The sequence below is a fragment of the Prionailurus viverrinus genome, chromosome D3 (assembly GCF_022837055.1).
Source record: "Prionailurus viverrinus isolate Anna chromosome D3, UM_Priviv_1.0, whole genome shotgun sequence".
NCBI classification, from domain to species: Eukaryota; Metazoa; Chordata; class Mammalia; order Carnivora; family Felidae; genus Prionailurus; species Prionailurus viverrinus.
In genome coordinates this window covers 91,079,199-91,099,485 of record NC_062572.1, presented here as the reverse complement: position 1 = coordinate 91,099,485, position 20,287 = coordinate 91,079,199, and the positions used below count along the sequence as shown (strand labels likewise).

The 20,287-nt window shown below is 44.2% G+C and overlaps 1 protein-coding gene across 4 annotated transcripts in view; it reads left to right on the top strand.

Annotated features, from left to right (window-relative positions):
- The window catches only part of FBXO15 (F-box protein 15), a 48,519-nt gene extending 28,719 nt beyond the window's left edge, over positions 1-19,800 (top strand). For all 4 annotated transcript variants that reach the window (XM_047828389.1, XM_047828388.1, XM_047828387.1 and 1 more), the window contains 2 exons: positions 16,749-16,873; positions 19,432-19,800. In XM_047828389.1, the coding sequence (XP_047684345.1) occupies positions 16,749-16,873; positions 19,432-19,698 (392 nt within the window). In that variant the 3' untranslated portion in view covers positions 19,699-19,800. The remainder of the gene's footprint in view (positions 1-16,748; positions 16,874-19,431) is intronic.
- Positions 19,801-20,287: the final 487 nt, after the last annotated feature.

Sequence of the window (20,287 nt, the reverse complement as noted above, 5' to 3'; positions counted from 1 at the left end):
CAATCAAAGGTTTCACGCCATGTTTATATTCAGATGGCACAAGCCCAGCGAAGTATCAGACTGGGTAGTGGCCAGTTGAGACGTTCTTCATCTCTGTCAACTGTATTTTCTCTGAGCAAGATACCCCTGTGTTCTGTTTTCTTAAACAGCACTGCCTCCGTGGCCTACCAGCAAGGCCCCTGTGCTGGGCGCGATGTCCTCATCCACCCGAGGCCACAGCTGATGCCTCTTGACTTTGAATCCCAAATGTTTGTCCGGGTGGGGCGTGGGGGCTGAGTTCCCAGGCTGGTGATGTACAAGCCCTGCTGTATCCTTCACCCTTCTTTGCCCCTTCAGGTCAGAGCAGGCTCTACTCCCGTGTGCTCAGGGGGAGCCAGGGACGCCATTTTATAAGGCATTGCTCAAGCTTCTAGACGTTATTTTCTCTCAGACACTGTATGGAGAGGGAGGAGTTTCTGCCTCTCCGCACCACCATGTAGTGAGTAAAAGGATCTGTGTCCTTTCTTGTCTCCCTAAAGGTTTGACCCCTTCCCCTTGGCACTTTGTCCATTCCTCCCCCACGGAACTGAGACGTTTTCTCTTTGTATTTTTATGTGTTCAGCCACTTTGACAAGTCATGGCTGCGACAAGAGTGTTCTTGAAAGGATCCGTATCCTCTCTGTTCAAAGAAAAGTTTATGATTCCTGAGCCTGCACACATTTGCTACCTGCTTCTTTGTGTGTTGTCAGTAAAATCCAGCTAATAGGCAGTTTAGGAGAAGAAACATTTTGTCACCTGAATTGGATATATGAGAGGCAGGGGTGGGAGGGATAAACAGTGAAGGAAATACTGGAGGAGGAGTTCGTGAATGAAAATGTGAGTCAAGCGTATAGAAGTGCCTCATGTGTTTTTCTGTCTTTCTGTGCTCTGTTCTGGATACGTGGGTGCACTGTTGGCACTGGGTCCCCAGGACCAACCCCGGGTTGAGCAGTTTGCTAGGAGGACTCACAGGACTCAGGATGTGTATTATTAATGACCCACATTTGGTGGAGTGGAAGGAAGGGTACAGAGCAAAATCATCAAAGGGCAAAGGCGGGGGTGGGGGGTGGGGAAGCGCCAAGGACAGCCGGGGAGTCACCGGGATGGGCTTGTTTTCTCCTGCAATGAGTTGTGAAAACACAAGTCGCGAAATGTTGTCTACCCAAGGAGAAGCTCATTTAAAGACTAGTACCTGGGATTGTGCTTGGGGGCTGGTGAGGCAGACACCCTCTGCCTGGAGCTACCCCGATTCCAGACCCCCAGAGGGAGGGATGTTCTGCACAAACCACGTTGCTGATAAAAACTGTTCGGACGCAGTGAGCTGCTTGTATGGGTTAGGAAAGACGAGGTGGGGATGCTTCCAGAATCGGAGTGCCCAGCAGCCGTGGGCCGGCTGGGCAGCAGGCCTTCTCAAGAGTAGACATCCCCGGGCTGCTGTGTTAACTCTGCCCCGCACCACTGTCAGTGAGCCCTGTGATGGGAGTGTGGGCAGCCCAGGGAAGGAGCCGGCAGCAAATAGTCCCACTGCACTTTTGCAGTGTAACTAGAGCTTGAAAAAGGGCATGTCAGCAATGCAAAGCAGCAAGGAGTGTGCATTTTTTGATCTTTGTATCAAGCTAATTATTGCCAATTTGCAGAAGCTGAAGTAAAAGCGTTTTGCCCAGGACAGTGCGTTGTAACCTTTTTATTGGGATTGAGAGGGAAAGCAAGACAGAGGAAGCAAAGGGACAGGATTCTTCAAGTAGGCTGCTCCTGGCATCTGCCTTGTTGAATTGTTCTAAAGATGCATTGAAAAACTAGTGTCTTTTTATTATAGGATTTGAAAGTTCTGAATAGTAAAAGTTTATTAAGAAGCAAATAGAAATCACCCAGGACAACTGTTGTTTCTATTTTAGTCCATTTTCAAATATACAGCTATATTTATATCTGCGGACCACATTACGTGAGCAATGCCACAGTCTGCTCTTTCTCCTTACCGTCACATTGTGGGCATTTTCCCATGGCACTAAACTGTTTTAGCAGGTTCATTCTTGAAAAGTTGTATGACCTCCCACTGTTTGGTTTTATCATGATTTATTGACCCAGTCTCCTAACGTTGGGCATTTAGGTCTCCGGTGTTCATGATTGTAGCACTATCGTGACTAGCGTTATTTTGAAGAATATTTGATGATTTGAGAACTGAAAGTGACATCCGATTGTTTTAAATTAACCTGTGCCTTTGAATGTTAGCTTGACTGTTTAAACAAGCTGTTGAATACAGCAGAGGGTGGTGGCTATTGTAGTGGCTGCTGGGTGGGCTGTGTGAAGGGAGCTACCTTGGCGCTGTGTGTGGCCATGGACGGTTATCACTGTCCTCTCTTGTAGGGGGTGGCCACGTCAGAACCTGCCTTCCAAGGCTCCTTGAGGCTCAGGGAGGTAATAACGGTCGCCTCCAGGATGCCCGGCCATATGCTGCTGTTTGTATATTTCTCTTCTGATTGAATTTCCATGGGTCTGTTCAGTTTGATTGGTTCCATAGTTTCGGTGACTTACAGGAGTTCCATTCATTGAAAATATTTTCTCCATTTTGTCTTTTGCCTTTTCATTGAGTGTATGTTGCTTTTGGATCTCTCAAAGGTTTTTGATTGTATGTAAACCCATGCTTCCTTTTGATTAACATGAAATGTATAAAGTCTATAGATTCCCAAGCCCTTCCCTCTAAGGACTCTCTCTCTCTCTGTTGAGAATCACCATACCCCTTCTTCTTGTATCCCCAGTAGGCAAGAAGATGTTTCAAGCTTTACTTGTGTATTTTCCTTTTAAGTTTTTTAATTTATCTAAGTAATCTCTACCTCCAACATGGGGCTCAAACTCAGGACCCTGAGGTGAAGAGTCGCATGCTCTTCAGATGGAGCCAGCCAGGGGCCCCTCTTGTGTCGTTTGTTATGAAAGTATGTGTCCCTCCCCCCCATACAAAATTTCTTACTGATGATTTTTTATCTAGGTTTTCTTCATTACTTTAATCCATTTATTCTGTTAGGTGTATTTAATAATCACTTGGCCAGATTTTTAAAATATCTCATTTGGATTTTGATGAGATTTTCAATAAATGTGTGTGTTAATTTGGAAGGCATAGATCTCTTCTAGTTAGGGTTTCAGACTCTCTTTCTCCTTAAGTCTCTGTCACTGCCCTTGGGAGGAGTGTTCGCTGTGTGGACCCTGCACGTTTCTCCACTCACTGATGCTTCCTTTTTGTGTTGCCCTAGTAAATTCTTTTAGGTTATATTTCCATGATCTGTTAGATTCAGGCTCTTTCCTACAGAGTTTCTTCAATATGGTCTTTGTTAAAATACTGATTAAATAATACATGTTCAGTCTTTACTCTGTAAGACACAGTATAAAATGTTGAGGGGGTAAAAAGAAGGTATGGGTTTCAGAAACTTCTTTTTTTCTTCCAGAAGAGTGGGTTTCAGCTCTTCAGCAGCAGAACCTGATAAAGCCCAGATAACCTGTCTTTAAAAGAGCTCTACTTTTAAAGTTTTAATAGTTTGTTTCAGATATTTTTCATATGTAGCATGTTAATCTCATTTTTATTGTTGTGATTCCAAAAATAAATGACTTGTTTTGTTCTGTGTTCCTTGATGCTAATTACTTTCTATGTTTTTAGGCCAGATTATTCTCTTTAAGCATTTATCATAACTGGAGGGCATTAGAAATAGTACAGTCCTGTCTGGATGCCGATTACCTATGAAAATTAGAACAGATAATTCTTTACAGCATCTTCCTCATTGGTTGTTAGTACATTTTTCCTATTTTGTCCATCCGGTGATCCCTTATGAAAAATCCGCATTACAGATTACTGTTCACACAACAGGAGAACCCAGATCTTTATATCTATTATGTCAGAGCTCATCAAGAGTAGGTGCCACTCTACCTGGAAGCGAGACAGGCCACATGGTTTGTGGGACCCAGTGCAAAATGAAGCCACCGGGCTCTTCCTTGGAAATGTAAAGATGTCACAATGGTGGCAGCAGAGCCCAGGGAGGGCCCTTCTCATCTTTTCTTGCTGTTCTGGACTGTGACTTCTGTTTGAGATTTGACCTCCGATTTTGATTTGTTCTTTCTCTGGCGATTTGAATTTTTAAAATCATTTAAAGGGAAGGTAATGAGGTCTTTGTTTATATTTTCATCTTCAAGGATATTGTTTAGATAATACATTGTGCTTTTTTCCCTAGATATTTATTAAGGCAATTGTGAAAAGTAGAATCTCTTACTTAAAACAAGCCGTTTGAGGAAGGGAAGTCTAATAAGAAACATAAGTAATGGGTTTTGTAGTTTTTCCGCTGGTATGAATTTAGTCGTTGGTAAAACTTAGATCTTCAGGATGTTGAGCTTAGAGTCACTTCTCAGATCACAAACATGTTACCATCCATAATTCCTGGGTTTTTTACAGACCTCTTGGGGTTTCTCCTGATTTCTTCTGTTCCCTTTCTGGCGTCATTTTTCGGGGCACACAGCCTGGGTTTTACAGATGCAGTCAGACTACTTGGAGACCTTTTCCTTGTTGCCCTGTGGCCTCCCTGCCTCAATAGCTAAAGTACTTCTTCTCACCTTGACGTTGCTTTCCTCACTTGAAGGCTCCCGGTTCCTTGGGGGAAAATCCCAAGTGCACGTCCGTTGGTGCTCTCAGACTCAACTTACCCTTTTTGCTACTCAGACATCTTCTAATCAGCTCATAAGTCCCCTTTATATTTCATGTAAGACTCTTTAAGTATGATCACCGTCATAAGTCCCCTTTATATTTCATGTAAGACTCTTTAAGTATGATCACCGTCACCGTCCTGCTCTGTTCCTGGTTCTTGGGCTCACTACCTGCTGTGCTAAGAAAAATCGTCACCTTTGTGCTTCCTCCTGATCTTCCTCTCTCTTCTGCCACCACGTTGTCACTGTATTACGGTCTCTTTGTATTCTTGGTTTTCTTTTCCTGTTTCAGAGAAAAAGATGTCCCACTTCTTTCCAAAAAGTACATCCCAATTTCTCTTCCTAAATATATCTGCTCTTACCTGCTCTGGGCCCTGTGTTTAGCCTTTTGTCTCTTAGCATTGTCTCAAATCTGTTTTCCCATCATCTTCTTCTTTTTCACTCATTAATATATTCATATTTTCTGACTCAAAAATTATTTTAAAAGAACCAAAACACTTCTGTATAAATAAAGCAAATTTTGGTTTCAAGCTATGGAAAACCTAACCTAAAACTGGCTTAGCAGAAAGGATTCATGTTGTTGAAAAACCCAAGGGGATGTTTTATTTCAGACAGTTTGATGCAAGGGCTTATTGCCTGTCAGGGGGACAGGATGTGTCTAGACAGCTTGTCTGTCCATCTTGGTCTGCCCATTCTCCATCTTCTTACTTCCCTACATTCTGAATTCTGCTTCCTCCTTTCCAGGCAGCTCTGGCTAGCTCGAGAGCTCACGTCCAAGTCTGAGGTTCTCCTCCTGAGCACTCCTCCCTAAGAGTCTCATTGCATCTTCTTGACTCTGTTCGGGTTCTGAACTCACCCCTGACTCAGCCAGGTGCCAGGTGAATGGGATGCTCCATATCTGGGTCTGGCTGCTACCGCCGGAGATACTGGGACTGAGCTGGGAGCGCGTCTCAGAGGAATATTAGAACATGCTTAGTGAGAGAAGCAGAACAGTTGCCGGAGAGCCCAAAAGAAATATCCATGTACCTTCCCCTTAAACGTGTGGAAGGACTACCCTAGAAAAAATAGTGTATTTTCAGATCAACTGGACTGATAGAAAATTGGTCCAATGGTACGGAAAGTAGAACCAGGTCTTGTGAAAACAGCGGTCTGAATCTTTATGCACGTCGATGGGAAAAGCTATTTTCAAACGTTATTGAATTAACGAGCAGGGAGCTTTTAAAGAGTCTGAGTGCACACTTTATCCTGTTTTTAATCAAGTTTCTTGTCACCAGTACCAGGGACAATACTCGCAGCAAATGTAGACTGTGAGGGTTCTTGCTGGCGTGAAAGAAATAGAGACTCTGTGGCTCAAAAGACTTAGGAGCTTTTACTAAACTCATCACACTCACCAACTCTGGACTCGGGAGGGAAATGGTCCTACAGATTTGAAAGTTTTCCTCCTCTGTCACCTTCCAGCACAGCTCTTCTTCCTGTCACTCATGCAGCCACTACAGCCAGTGAAACGGAGGGGAAACTTCTGATCCTCAGCACGTTCGGAGACCTCTCCTTTCATAGTCCACTGATCTATGTCTGCGTTCAACTACGTGAAATTACTTTAATTTCATGTGCATCAGGGGTTTGGAAAACAGAGGTATCTGGAAACAGCCGAGAAAAGAGAGAAGCTGGGTGTTTGCCATGAGATTTGTGTTCCATACCTAACAAGAAAAAGGGAGAAATACTAAAGATTCTCTCACCCCAAGAACATAGTGCCTATTCTATTTGATAGAGTCTAATGACATTTTTTTGTCGTTATTAATTATTCCTTTGTAGCGTTGGTGTCTGTGCAGCTTTCCATTGTTACTACTCGGTGGCGAATGTTTTTGAGATTGTAGGGTCTTCCTTCCTCTTTACCCGAGATTTATCTCTGTGCCCCGAGAGTTGCTCCCCAATGTCCAGATGTCTGGTCCATTTATTCATGTTACCACGTTGGCCTCTCAGATGGCGCTCTAGGGCCTGTCTTACTCGATTTCCGCTCATCCAGTTATGTGTTTAGCGAGCCTGTGTTGCTGTTCTAGCTGTAGGCAGTTTTAATCCAATTTAACCCCCTTACCTCTTCTTCCTGTTTGCCATAGGAAGACCATGCAGTCAGACCAATTGGTCAGTCAATCTCTCTTCCCAACATTCTTTTTTTTTTTTTTTTTAATTTTTTTTTTCAACGTTTATTTATTTTTGGGACAGAGAGAGACAGAGCATGAACGGGGGAGGGGCAGAGAGAGAGGGAGACACAGAATCGGAAACAGGCTCCAGGCTCCAAGCCATCAGCCCAGAGCCTGACGCGGGGCTTGAACTCACGGACCGTGAGATCGTGACCTGGGTGAAGTCGGACGCTTAACCGACTGCGCCACCCAGGCGCCCCTCTTCCCAACATTCTTTACTCTCCCTGCCTTTTCTGTGTTCTATTTATGGGCCAAAAAATGAATTCTAATCATAGCTGAAAAATGAGAAATGCTATTAGTAGTGCCATTAATCATGCCATAGGAGACATGACCTTTATTCCCAAAGACTGCAGGTTATTTTAGGAAATATCTAACATGCAAAAACAATCCACTATAATTAAATCTTCAGGTATATGTGCAGCAGGGTTAGGAAAGGAAGAGATTAGTGTAGGCTGAAAGGTGCTATAACCCGTAGGGGTGAATAGTGAAGTTTTGAGGGACTAAATCCCTCAAAGGAAGAAGATCTGAGGACACAGATTTGGTTGGCATCCCCAGAGTTACCGGTTGGGTAGGCAAAGCATAGCTAGTTGCAATAAGCAGAGGAAGGTTGATACAGCTGCTGATTGTTGACCTTTGTTGAGTGTGGTTTTTTGGTAACTTTTTATTTTGATGTAATTTCCAAGCTAGAAAAAATTACAAGAATACTACAGGTACTTACTTAGGGCTGATTTTGTTTCCCAATATATGGTCTTTTCGGAGGATGAAATGTTCTGAATATATCTGTGAAGTCCATCCGGTCCAGTGTGTCATTCAAAGCCATTGTTTCCTTGTTGATATTTTGAGTAGATGATCTGTCCATTGCTGTGAGTGGGGTGTTGAAGTCTCCTACTATTATGGTATTATTATCGATGAGTTTCTTTATGTTTGTGATTAATTGATTTATATATTTGGGTGCTGTCACATTTGGCGCATAAATGTTTACAATTGTTAGGTCTTCTTGGTGGATAGACCCCTTAATTATGATATAGCATCCCTCTTCATCTCTTGGGACAGTGTTTATTTTAAAGTCTAGATTGTCTGATATAAGTATGGCCATTCTGGCTCTTTTGTTGACCATTAGCATGATAGATGGTTCTCCATCCCCTTACTTTCAATCTGAAGGTGTCTTTAGGTCTAAAGTGGGTCTCGTAAACACCATATAGATGGATCTTGTTTTCTTACCCATTCTGTTACCCTATGTCTTTTGATTGGAACATTGAGTCCATTGATGTTTAGAGTGAGTACTGAAAGATAGGAATTTATTGCCGTTATGATGCTTGTAGAGTTGGAGTTTCTGGTGGTGTTCTCTGGTCCTTTCTAATCTTTGTTGCCTTATTTATTTATTATTAATTAATTTATGTTTTCATCTTTTCTCCCCTCAGAGAGTCCCCCTTAACATTTCTTGCAGGGCTGGTTTAGTGGTCACAAACTCCTCTAATTTTTGTTTGCCTGGGAAACTTTTTATCTCTCCTTCTATTTTGAATGACAGCCTTGCTGGATAAAGAATTCTTGGCTGCATATTTTTCTGATTCAGCACACTGAATATATCCTGCCACTCCTTTCTGGTCTGCCAAGTTTCTGTGGATAGGTCTGCTGCAAACCTGATCTGTCTTCCCTTGTAGGTTAAGGACTTTTTTCCCTTGATGCTTTCATGATTCTCTCCTTGCCTGAGTATTTTGTGAATTTGACTATGATATGCCTTGTTGATGGTCGGTTTTTGTTGAATCTAATGGGGGTCCGGTGTGCTTCCTGGATTTTGATGTCTGTGTCTTTCCCCAGGTTAGGGTAGTTTTCCACTATGATTTGCTCACCTAACCTTTCTACCCCTATTTCTCTCTCTTCCTCTTCTGGGACCCCTATGATTCTGATGTTATTCCTTTTTAATGAGTCACTGATTTCTCTAATTCTTAAATTGTGCTCTTTGCCTTAATCTCCCTCTTTTTTTCTGCTTCATCATTCTCTATAAGTTTGTCCTCTACATCGCTGATTCTCTGTTCTGCCTCCTCCATCCTTGCCACTGTGGCATCCATCCATGATTGCAGCTCATTTATAGCATTTTTAATTTAATTCTGGCTATTTTTTGCTTCTTTTATCTCTGCAGAAAGGGATTCTAATCTATTTTTGACTCCAGCTAGTATTCTTGTTATCGTGACTCTAAATTCTGGTTCAGACATCTTGCTTATATCTGTGTTGGTTAAATCCATGGCTGTCGTTTCTTCGTGCTCTTTCTTTTGGGTTGAATTCCTTCGTTTTGTCATTTTGAAGGGAGAAAAGGAATTAATGAGGTAGAAAAATTAAAATAAAAAAGTTAAAATTAAAAAAATATTAGAATTAAAGAATTAAACACACACACACACAAATTGAATAAATGATGCTAGATCCTAGGTGTGTTTTGGTCTGGGTGTTGAAAGTGGTTTGACAGATTAGAGAAAAAGGGGGGGGGGAGAAGAAAAAAAAGGGAAATTGAGAATTTGAAAAAATGAATACACTGAAGTAGACTAAAATGAGATGATGGAGGTAAAATAGAATTTGAAAAAATATACACAGAAGTAAATAGAAAAAATTTAAAGAAAAATATTTTTATTAAAAATTAAAAATAAAAATGAATCTTTTCTATGTTCAAGAAATAGAAAAGAAATGAAAAAGAGAAAAAAGAACAAAAAAGGAAAGAAGGAAATCGTTTGAAAATTTGAAGAAGTGAATACACTGTAGTAGACTGAAATAAAATGATGAAAGTAAAATAGAATTTGAGAAAATTTACACAAAAGCAAAAAATATAGTAAAAAAGTTAATGAAAAATATTTTTAATAGAAATTGAAGGTAAAAATGAAGTTTTTCTCTTTCTGCATTAAAGAAAAAGAAAAGAAATGGAAAAGAGAAAAAAAGAAAAAGAAAAAAGGAGATCGTTTGAAAATTTGAAAAGGTGAATACATGGAAGTAGACTAAAATAAAATGACGGAAGTAAAATAGAATTTGAAAAAATTTACACAAAAGTAAAAAATATAGTAATTAAAGAAAATATTTTTAATAAAAATTGAAAATAAAAATGGATTTTTTCTTTTTCTGTATTCAAGAAGAAGTGTAAAAGAGAAAAAAAAAGGAAAGTAAGAAAATTGAAAAGATGAACCTACTAACAGATTGAAGTAGGACTGAAATTGCTTCGTTTTCCCCTAGAGGTCGGTCCATGTAGCTCTTTATAGTCCATAGATGAAGCCGGCGCTAGGTCTGTGTTCTTGAAGAGCGAAGTTGGCCCAGTTGGGTGGGGCTCGGTGTAACGGCTCCGCTCTCCCCTAGATGGCGCTGCCAGCCTCCTGGGGTGGATTCTTGCCGTGCTCGTAGGTGCGCGTGCGTGGGCATGCGCTGGAGCGGTGAAAAATGGCGCCGGCCAGCCACCCAGTCCGTTCTCCTGGATCAGCAGTCGTGCGCCGGCCCTCCGTCTTCAGCTCTCATCCACTCCCTGCTTTTCCACTCTCCGTGACCAGGCCCCAGGCAGTACCTCTCTCCTGAGGTTTGTCTCAGATGCGGCTGTTTTCCCCGGCCCCTTGCTTCCGAAGGACTGAGGCTTTGACCCGTTCCGCCCCTCTGCGGGAGGGTCTCTCCGAGCAGTGGCCGAATGAGCAATGGCCGAATGTCGGCTGCACCCAGGAACGCCCGCCAGACCCTGCTGCTGCCCGTGCCCCGAGACTGCGGTCAGGTGCCAGCCCGCCCCAGAAAAAAGTTCATGAGACGGAGTAGCAGCAGCGTTTCAGGGATTATGGAAAATCACAACACACGCCTGGCACCAGGCTTCACCCTCCACGACCTTGTTCCAGCACCAGAGAATGTGGCCATCTTCTGGGGTCTGCCGGGTCCAGGTGGCTTCAACAGTCTCTATCAAATGCTCTTTCAGCCCTGGAACCGCTTTCCCCATGTGGCCCGAGAACCTCCCGGACCCCACTCTGCTCCTGGGGATTCACCCTTCCCACCAGAGCACCGCCAGGTATCGAGCTGTGGAGTTGCAGCCTTTGCGCTCCCCTTGTTTACAGTCTTAATGGAATTTAAACCCTCTCCTTTCTCCTTTCTCCCTTTTTCGTTTAGTCCCTGCGGCTGTTTCCAATTTTCTACTTTATCTCCAGTTGCTTTTGGGGAGGGGTGCTTTGCCCGTATTCTCCCCTTCCCCCCCCCATCTCTCTCCTCTCTCCGCTTGCAAAAGCACCTCCCTTCCTGCGCCTTCTTGCTCCCCAAGTTCACCTCTCTGCCCCGCATAACTGCTGAAATCTGTGGTTCAGGTTGTGCAGATTGTTGTGTTAGTCCTCCAGTCAGTTTTCTAGGTGTGTAGGATGGTTTAGTGTTGGTCTGGCTGTGTTCCATGGACGCGAGACACACAGAAAATTTCCATGTTCTGCCATCTTGGCTCCTCCTCTCCAGGGAGAGTTTATGTTTTAAATATTGCCAGACATTTTTCTATGTATAAGAAAATTTTATGTATTAGAAATTACCAAATATTTTTTACAGTGTTTGTACCATTTTATACCCCCTCCCCCCCAGCAGTGTACAGTACGGTTATATGGTGGTTCCATATCCCACCAACATTTGATGTTATTAGTCTTTTAATTTTAGTCATTCCAGCCTGTGGGAGTAGGATCAGGACTTCGTGGCTTTGATTTGCGTCTCCCTGATGGCCAGTAGCGGTGAGCACCTTTTCGTGTGCCTCTTGGCCATTTTCATATCTTTTTGAAGTGTCTGTTAATACTTTTGCCTTTTTAAAAACAGTTAACTTGGGGCGCCTGGGTGGCTCAGTTGGTTGAGCGGCCGACTTCGGCTCAGGTCATGATCTCGCGGTCCGTGAGTTCGAGCCCCACGTCGGGCTCTGTGCTGACAGCTCAGAGCCTGGAGCCTATTTCAGATTCTGTGTCTCCCTCTTTCTCTGACCCTCCCCTGTTCATGCTCTGTCTCTCTCTGTCTCAAAAATAAATAAACGTTAAAAAAAAATTAGAAAAAAATAAAATAAAAACAGTTAACTATTTGTGAATTACATGGCTTTTTTGTGTTTTCTGAATGCCAGTCCCTTGGCGGATAAATGTTCTGCAAGTATCTTTTCACAGTCTGTGGCTGGCTTACTCATTGCCTTCAAGGTATCTTAAAAATTTTGTTCATTAAGGTATAATTGACATATTACATGACTTTCTGGTGTACGATATAACGATTGGATATTCACACAGTCTGAAATGATCACTATCGTAAGTCTAGTTACCATCTGTCACCATATAGAAAATTGTAGGATTTACTCTTCTGGCAACTTTCAAGTATGCTCTACCAATATTTGACTATAGTCCCCGTGCTGTGCTCACTTATTTTATAACCATTAAGTTTGTGTCTCTTCACCTGCTTCACTCATTTCATCCACTCCTCCCCTCTGGCAGCAATCATTCTGTTCTCTGTATTTATTTCTTTTGTTTTTCAGATTACACATATAAGTGAAATCCACATATTTGTCTTTCTGTGTCTGGCTTGTGTCACTTGGCATAATGTTCTTTGGGTCCATCCATGTCATTGCAAATAAAGGATTTCCTTCTTTTTTATGGCCGAATATTCCATTTAGTGTGTGTGTGTGTGTGTGTGTGTGTGTGTGTGTGTGTGTATTACAGATTTTTATCCATTCGTCTGTTGATGGACACTTAGGTTGTTTTCATGCCTAGGCTGTTATAAATCATGCTTTAGTGAATAATGCAATGCTAAGATTTGTTTTTTGAGCTAGTGATTATATTTCCTTTGGACAAATATCCAGAAGTGGAATTTCTAGATTACACAGTAATTTTTTAAAAACAATTTTGAGGAACATCTATACTGTTTTCCATGGTGGAGAGGATGAATTAATGTAGCTAATTACCACCAACAGTGCACGAGGGTTCTCCTTTCTCTACCTCCTCACCAGTACTTGTTATTTCCTGTTTTTTTTTTGTTTTTTTTGTTTTTTTTTTTAATAATTGCCATTCTGACAGGTGTGAGGAGATACCTCATAGTGGTTTTGATTTGATTCTCTGGTGATGAGTGATGTTGAGCATCTTTCCATGTGTCTGTTGGACATCTGGATGTCTTCTTTGGGAAAATGTCTACCCAGATTCTCTGCCCATTTTTAAATTGGATTTTCTTTTGACATTGAGTTTTATGAGTTCTTTATATATTTTGCATGTTAACCCCTTGTTGCCCATATTATTTGCAGATATTTTCTTCCATTCGGTAGGTTGTCTTTTCACTTTGTTGATGGTTTCCTATGCTGTGCGGAAGTTCGATGGAGTCCCGTTTGTTTATGTTTTGCTTTTGTTGCCTTTGCTTTTGGAGTCAGATCCCAAAATGTATCACCAAGACCTATGTCAAGGAGCTTATTTTTTTTTTTTCTAGGAGTTTTATGGTTTCTGGTATGGTTTCTTACATTCAAGTCTGAATCCATTTTGAGTTAATTTTGTATATGGTGTAAGATAAGGGATCCAGTTTTATTTTATTTTTTTTTTTTTGCGTGTGGCTATCCAGTTTTCCCAACTCCATTCATTGAAGAGACCATCCTTTCCCCATTGTATGTTCTTAACTCTTAATGATATGCTTTAATGACCAGAAGTTTCACATTTGGATGAAATCTAATTTATCAGGTTTTTAAAATTTTGTCTTTTTTTTTTTTGGTCTTAAAAACTTTTTCTACCCCAGGTTATAGAGGTATGCTTTCTTTCTTCAAGTTGTATTATGGTTTTAACTTTTATATTTAGGTCTGTTATCCAACCCTAATTAATTTTTGTGTAAAGTATAAGGTAAGGGATGAGGTTCATTCTGTTTTTCCATATTGATAAGAAGTGATTTGCACCATTTGTGAAAAGATTTTCTCATTAAATTATCTTGATGTCTTTGTCAGAGGTCAGCTTCCAGTAAGAGTATTGGTCTATTTTTGGACCCATCTGTTCTGTTCTTGTGTGTCTTCATTGCTGTACATCTATAGTAAGTCTAGAAGTCAACTTTTTTTTTCTTCTTAAGATTGTGTGGCTATTTTAGGTCCTTAGTATTTCCATGTGAATTTTAGAAGCAGCTTGTTAATTTTTATTTTTTATTTTTCTATGTTTAATATTTATAAATTATTAATTAAAATGTCTCCTGGGTTTATGATTAGGATTTCATTGAACCTGTAGATCATTTGGGTGAATGGATGTCTCAATAATTATTGAGTCTTGCAATCCACGTACATGGTACACATCTTTTGTCTCCTCTGCTGTAGGCTTGACTCTTTAGATAGAGTATTATTGTTGATATAGTGTATCTAAGGTGCTTAGCACATTTAGCCTGGGATATATAATAATCTACCCTTTAATGTTAATATATATTATTAGTTATATCAGTGTTCACAAAGCCTTATAAAGTACCTTCTGTGTGTGTTCTTATTTTACTCAGCTTAGAGCTTGACCATGGTTACACAGCTAATAAATGGCTGGGCAGGGTTTGGAATGAGGCCTTTATGACTCTAAAAGCCATGCCTGTAACTGAATGTCACTGGAAGCCAAGGGCAGTGAGCCTCGAATTTAATTTGTCTGCATTTTGGGGATGGTCTTATGTTTTGGTAGGTTAAAGTTGGAATTTCCAACAACAGAATTTATTCTGAATGATTTAAGCAACACAGGAACTCGCTAAGGGTACATTATCTCACCGAGAAGGAACCCCGGCCACTTATGGCCTTGTTATAGGAAGGTTGGGGAGGGGAGGAGATACGTGAGCATTGGACTCCCAGCTGGAGGGATTACCACAAATTTGGAGGAGGAGCCATAAGTGATTCCCCAGCATATGTTGTCTGCTAATTTATAGGTTTTCCTCTACTGGCAGTAATACGAAAGCAAGATTTCATGAGAATTTAAATCTATATTGTAAATTCTCAGCTAGTGTTTAAGCAAATAGGTGATTATGTTTCCCCCTTTTGTATCTGTGTTAACCTGTTATAAGAAAGACTCTAGACACATAACAGCGTTTGAGTCGTGTCTCTGCACTTACGACTGGCACGACCTTGCCCGAGGTACTGTTAACCTGTGTGTAGTTGTCTCACCTGCGAATTCAGAACATACAATGCCTCATTCATAGTAGTATCTTAAGATGTCTTGAGCTACCGTGCGTAAAGCGCTTAACATAATGCTCGATGTACAGTAAGAACTCAAAAATATTACCTATTTTATAGATACACGTTTTCGCATACGTTCTGTGTGCGGATTGTTTAACTGTGGGGAGGGCCTAACCTTTTTCTCCTATAGATACAGGCACTTACAGAGTGCGTAGAAAGAGCCCTGACCTTTCAAGATACGGCAAATGTTAAAGTTGCTCTAAAGTGGGAGAATATTTGGTGATAAAATGCCAGCAGCCCTTGCTTCCACAGAGGTTTCATGTTTATTAGCTTAGACAATTGCCACTGAGCTGTTATGGGCTGCTGTACTTCGGAGTCCATTTTCTGCAGTGTCCTGAGGACAAGCCACATGGAAAATGAACTCGCGGTTTTCTGTATGGCGTCGTCTGGCTGCCAGGACACATGCCAGCTGGTCGGAGGTCTCTCTCGATTTTGCACATGGCTGTGCAGTAATACAGAGCAGAGCAGAGCCGCATCTGGTCCATTCCGAGTGTCATTACCGCGTCTCCTCTGAGGCCCCGCTTCTCGCAGCTCTCCCCCCCGCTTGCATGGAGCCCTGCCGAGGTGACAGCAGAGCGTTGCCTGGGAAGGGACAGTGTCCTGTGGCGTGCACTCCTGCACCTGGGGAGAAGGGGGGGTCAACGCACGGTTCTTGCTAGTCGCTCAGTGGAGGAGGGGACTGGGGGGGCTGTGTGCTGCCTCTGTCCTTGCTGCAGAAGGGCTCCCAGCGCCCTGCTGCAGGACTGTGAGCTCTGCTCCGAGGGGATGTGTTGCCTGGAACGCATCACCGTGTCGCCCAGGGGGCCGCTGGCGAAGCAGCGCTCAAGCTCCACTCGGTGACCACATGGTCCAGGATGTCTAGGGCAGCGCTTGGGCTCCACAGACAGCTTCCGTGGGCTTCCTTCTGTCCCCCGCAGTCACCCACCTTGGGCCAAAGAGCGTCCGCTCCCCTCTGTTCTTCCGTCTGCTCTGCCCCAGGACTCCCCTCTTACCCCATGCAGGTGTCTCAGAAAGCTTGTGGCCTGCGAAGGAGCGGCACGTTCGGCAGTCACTTTCCGGGTGCGGGCAGTGACATGCCAAGCTGCTTGTCACGGGACACCCAGTGGTACAGGGAGTCCCGAGCACAGAGCACAGGGCCTGGGAGAGTGGGACATGGCAGCGGGGTCGTGCGGGGCTCTTGACTGTGACCAGGCTGCTCTTAGCGCCTCGCTGGTCACAGGGGCTGGGTGTCTGCCCTCCGGCTGCTGTGTGTGCAAGGATGCTCACCCACCAGGAAGCGTGTGCGCACGGCTCTGAATCTCGTCCGTGCGCCCCAGCTCTCAAAACTCCTCAGTCTGGCCCATTGCCCTCCTTGACCCCCCATGTTCAGTGTCCTTTCTGGACCACTTTGGCATCTGCTATCCTAAGCTGCACAGTTCTCCTTTACCGTTTTTAGCACCGTAGGTATAATCAAATCAGAAGGATCCCTGCCTCCTTAGCAGTCTCCCTCTTGGTGACAGGTGGTGGACATCCAGGTGCACCCCTTTCAGATCGTGTCCCCAGCGTACGGGCCACTGGCCTCAGGCCACATGCCCGAACCTGGGCCTCAGCCCCATGAGGCCTTCTTTATGAAGCAGCCTGCCTGAAGAGTCCTGACTTGTCCTGCATGGGCATGTCGTAATTGTAAAACTCTTAAATCTTTTCAGGGTACATTGAAGATGGATATGTGAAGATTGTTGTTATAAGTTTTAAAAATAACACAGAACACCTACCTCTTATTGGAAAAGTTGGCCTCTCTTGGAGAACTGATATTTTTGATGGCTGTATAAAGGTAATTTGTTGTTTAATTTTCTTAATGTAACCTGGTTTCTGTGTGATAAAAGACGTCTGTTGATGTATATCCGTGATCCTGCTTTTAAAGTCCTAGTTTGACTGTTCTAATGTCTGAAGATATGTGCACTTTCTCTTGGGCACAGACAGTCGATGCATTCAACAGGTGCCTGTTGCGTGCCTTCTGTTTTTCGTTGAGTGTGGGGAGGGGGGCAAGCTTGCAGCACATTCTTGTACCCTTGCCCCCCTGAAGCCCCTCTGTCTGTCTGTCTTGTGGAAAAAGAGTGGTGCTCTTGGTCGGACCAGGCAACTAGCATTTATTCAACATCTTAAATGCTCATACACCACGTTAAAAGTCAGGATACAGATACTTCCGTGAATACCCTTCCTTGAACAGTGACATTAATTGGTGTCTCGTCAGAAGTTAGCCACATGGACGGGAGAGTTTATTTAGTGGTTGCGGGTTGGCAGGGATGGAGGGAGTTGGCAGGAGGAGGAGGAGGTGGAGGAGGGTGAGAGCCCTTGTAACTTAGTTTTGTTCTCTTCTGTGATCTTGTGCCCATGGCCGCCCCTGGTTCTCCCTGTTCGCCATCTTTATTTTGTGGGATGAATAGCATTCTCATATTCCAGGTGAGCCAGTGGGATCTGTCTCCAGTAACATGGCTTTTTTCTGCCGTACAAGTTAGAACAATTACTGATGATGACTGAGACCAAGCATTCAAAACAGTTAATTATCAGGTGTGCCTGGTGGCTCAGTGGGTTAAGCTTCTAACTTCGGCTCAGGTCATGGTCTCACGGTGGTGAGTTCGAGCCCCGCGTTGGGCTCTGTGCTGACTGCTCAGAGCCTGGAACCTGCTTCGGATACTGTGTCTCCCTCTCTCTCTGCCCCTCCCTCGTTCACACTCTGTCTCTTTCTTTGTCTCTCTCTCTCTCTCTCTATGTATATTTATTTATTTTGAGAGAGAAAGAGAGCATGAGCATGGGAGAGGCAGAGAGAGAGGGAGAAAGAGAATCCCAACAGGCTCCGGCTGACAGCCCCATGTGGGGCTTGATCCCATGAACCCTGGGATCGTGACCTGAGCTGAAATCAAGAGTCAGACGCTCAACCCACTGAGCCACCCAGGCGCCCCTCTTTTTCTTTATTAGAGTCAGATTCTGATCTCAAATACATTTTAGAGACGCCTGCAGTGGCTGATGTCAGTCCTGAGTCCCCACACGACAGCTGCTCGGTAACTGGCTGCCATACTGTTTTACAGACCGTTCTGACAGCCAGGGTGGGAGCCCTGCTTCAGTCTTCGGTCTGATTCAGTGACGCTCGGAACGAAACCTGTCCCGCTCTGCCTTCTCTCCGTTCCTCTCAGATGTGCCGGCTGATGGGGTGTCCTTTGCTAAGGCTTTTCTTCTGTCTGTTCCTTTACTTTAGCCTTTCATTGCCTTGGCGTTTTTAATGTTTATCTGAACCTCACTTCTAAATCCATTTTAATTCAAGCTAGAGATTTGAGTATAACCGTGGTTGATGGGTGCGTCACAGGCTCATGTGTGGTGATGGCTGTGCCCCCCGCCCTGCCCCCCACAAGATGCGTTGGCTGGCCATTTTGCTGACCATGCTGCAGCAGCCTGGGTGATTGAGGGGGTCCGGCACCTTGGGAGAACCCGACACCCCACGTCTGACCTCAGCCTTTGACGCTGCAAAGTTCTTCGGCAAAGGGGGTGCAGGTGGGGAGAACGGACTTGCCCTGCAGGGAAGGTGGGTTCTGTCTACTGCTTGGATGTGTACATTCTAGAAGTTCATGTTGAGAGAGACAGATTTGGGAAGGGGTAATTGGAAACAGTTCTCTTGAGGAGAAAGGCAGAAGGTAGGTAGAGGAAGATTTGAGGGAGGTTATAAAACACTTCCCCCCTCCTCTCCCTCCCCCCCCCCCCCCAGGACAGAAGTGATTTGTTATGGAGAAGGAACCAAATGGGAAAGGAGCCCCGCTTCCTGGGACTGGATGGGGAGTCAAGTGCAGAGGAGAGGAGGAGGGGGCCCCTGTGTCTGTGAAGCGGGGTCTGGGTCTCGTCCGCTGAGTCTGGGAAGGGGAGGACCGGCGGAGGCTGTCTGTCCATGTCGAACTTCCCCCGTGTGACCTGGCTGCCTGCAGGGAGTGAACTGGTGCCAGACGAGGGAAGCAGTAGCGGGGTGGGGGGAGGGGGGGGCACGTAAGGACCACCAACATCCCCGTGCTGCGTCACCGCTCCCACCCCCATTTATTGCTCTGCTGTGCATCGGACACGCGTGGTGCAGGTGACGAGCTGGCCCGCCGCCCTCGTGACCTCGCCCCCTGGTGCCCCTCGCCCCACTCGCTGCGCGGCCTTCTCGCTCGCTCGCTCGCTCTCGGTGTGCATCTGCCTCCGCCTGCCGGCCGTTCTGCTGTCTTTTCTCGTCTCCCTCCCCTCCCACTCCATCCTTCACGACATGGCTTCGTTTGTCCCTCCAGGCACATATCAATCAGACCTGGAAAGCGGGTCTAATTGGCCGTTTTCCCCTTACACTCATGAATGTTTGTGTTTATTTTGTAGAGTTGTTCTATAATGGACATAACTCTTTTGGATGAGCATGGGAAACCGTTTTGGTGTTTCAGTTCTCCGGTTTGCATGAGGGCTTTGGGGCCCTCTGACGGTCCCAGCTTCCTGGGACAGACTTCCTGTGTCGACTATGTGGACTCGGAAGGAAAAGTGCACGTGGAGCTGGTGTGGATCAAGGAGACCGAAGAGCACTTCGTCGTCAGCCTGGTCCTGTACCTGAGGATGGCGAAAATAAACCGCTGGTTTGGGACGGCGTACTGAGTGCTGGCAGCGGGCGGCAGATCGGTGTCGCCGTTTGTTTGCCTTGGACCCATCGTTCTGTTCTTGGTGCTGGGAGTTAAAATAAAGGAGTAGTCTGTTTGATGCCTTTTTCTTTCACGTTAGAAGTTGTGATTCCTGGGTCATTTTCAAGCTAATGTGTAGAGGACTAAGTTAAAATTTAAAAACGTCCCAATGAAAATTCATACAAAGTAAGAAACAAGATATCTGCTTCTCTTCTGCCATGCAACTTAAAAAGCAAGGAATTCTTCTGACGCATGTGATTGTGTGGTCACTGTGTGTGTGTGTGTGTGATCACTGTATGTGTAGATCTGTGTGATCACTGTGCATGTATATGTGTGTGTGTGATCACTGCGCATATGTGTGATTACTGTGTGTGCATGTGTGTGATCACTGCACGTGTGTATGTGTATGTATGATCACTCTGCATGTGTGTATGTGCAAGTGTGTGATCACTCTGTGTGCATGTCTATATGTGCATGTGTGATCACTGTGTGTGCGTGTTTATGTTGCATAGATAGGGTTTTTTTTTCCCTTATTGGGTAGAACCTCAAATAAGAAAATGTATATA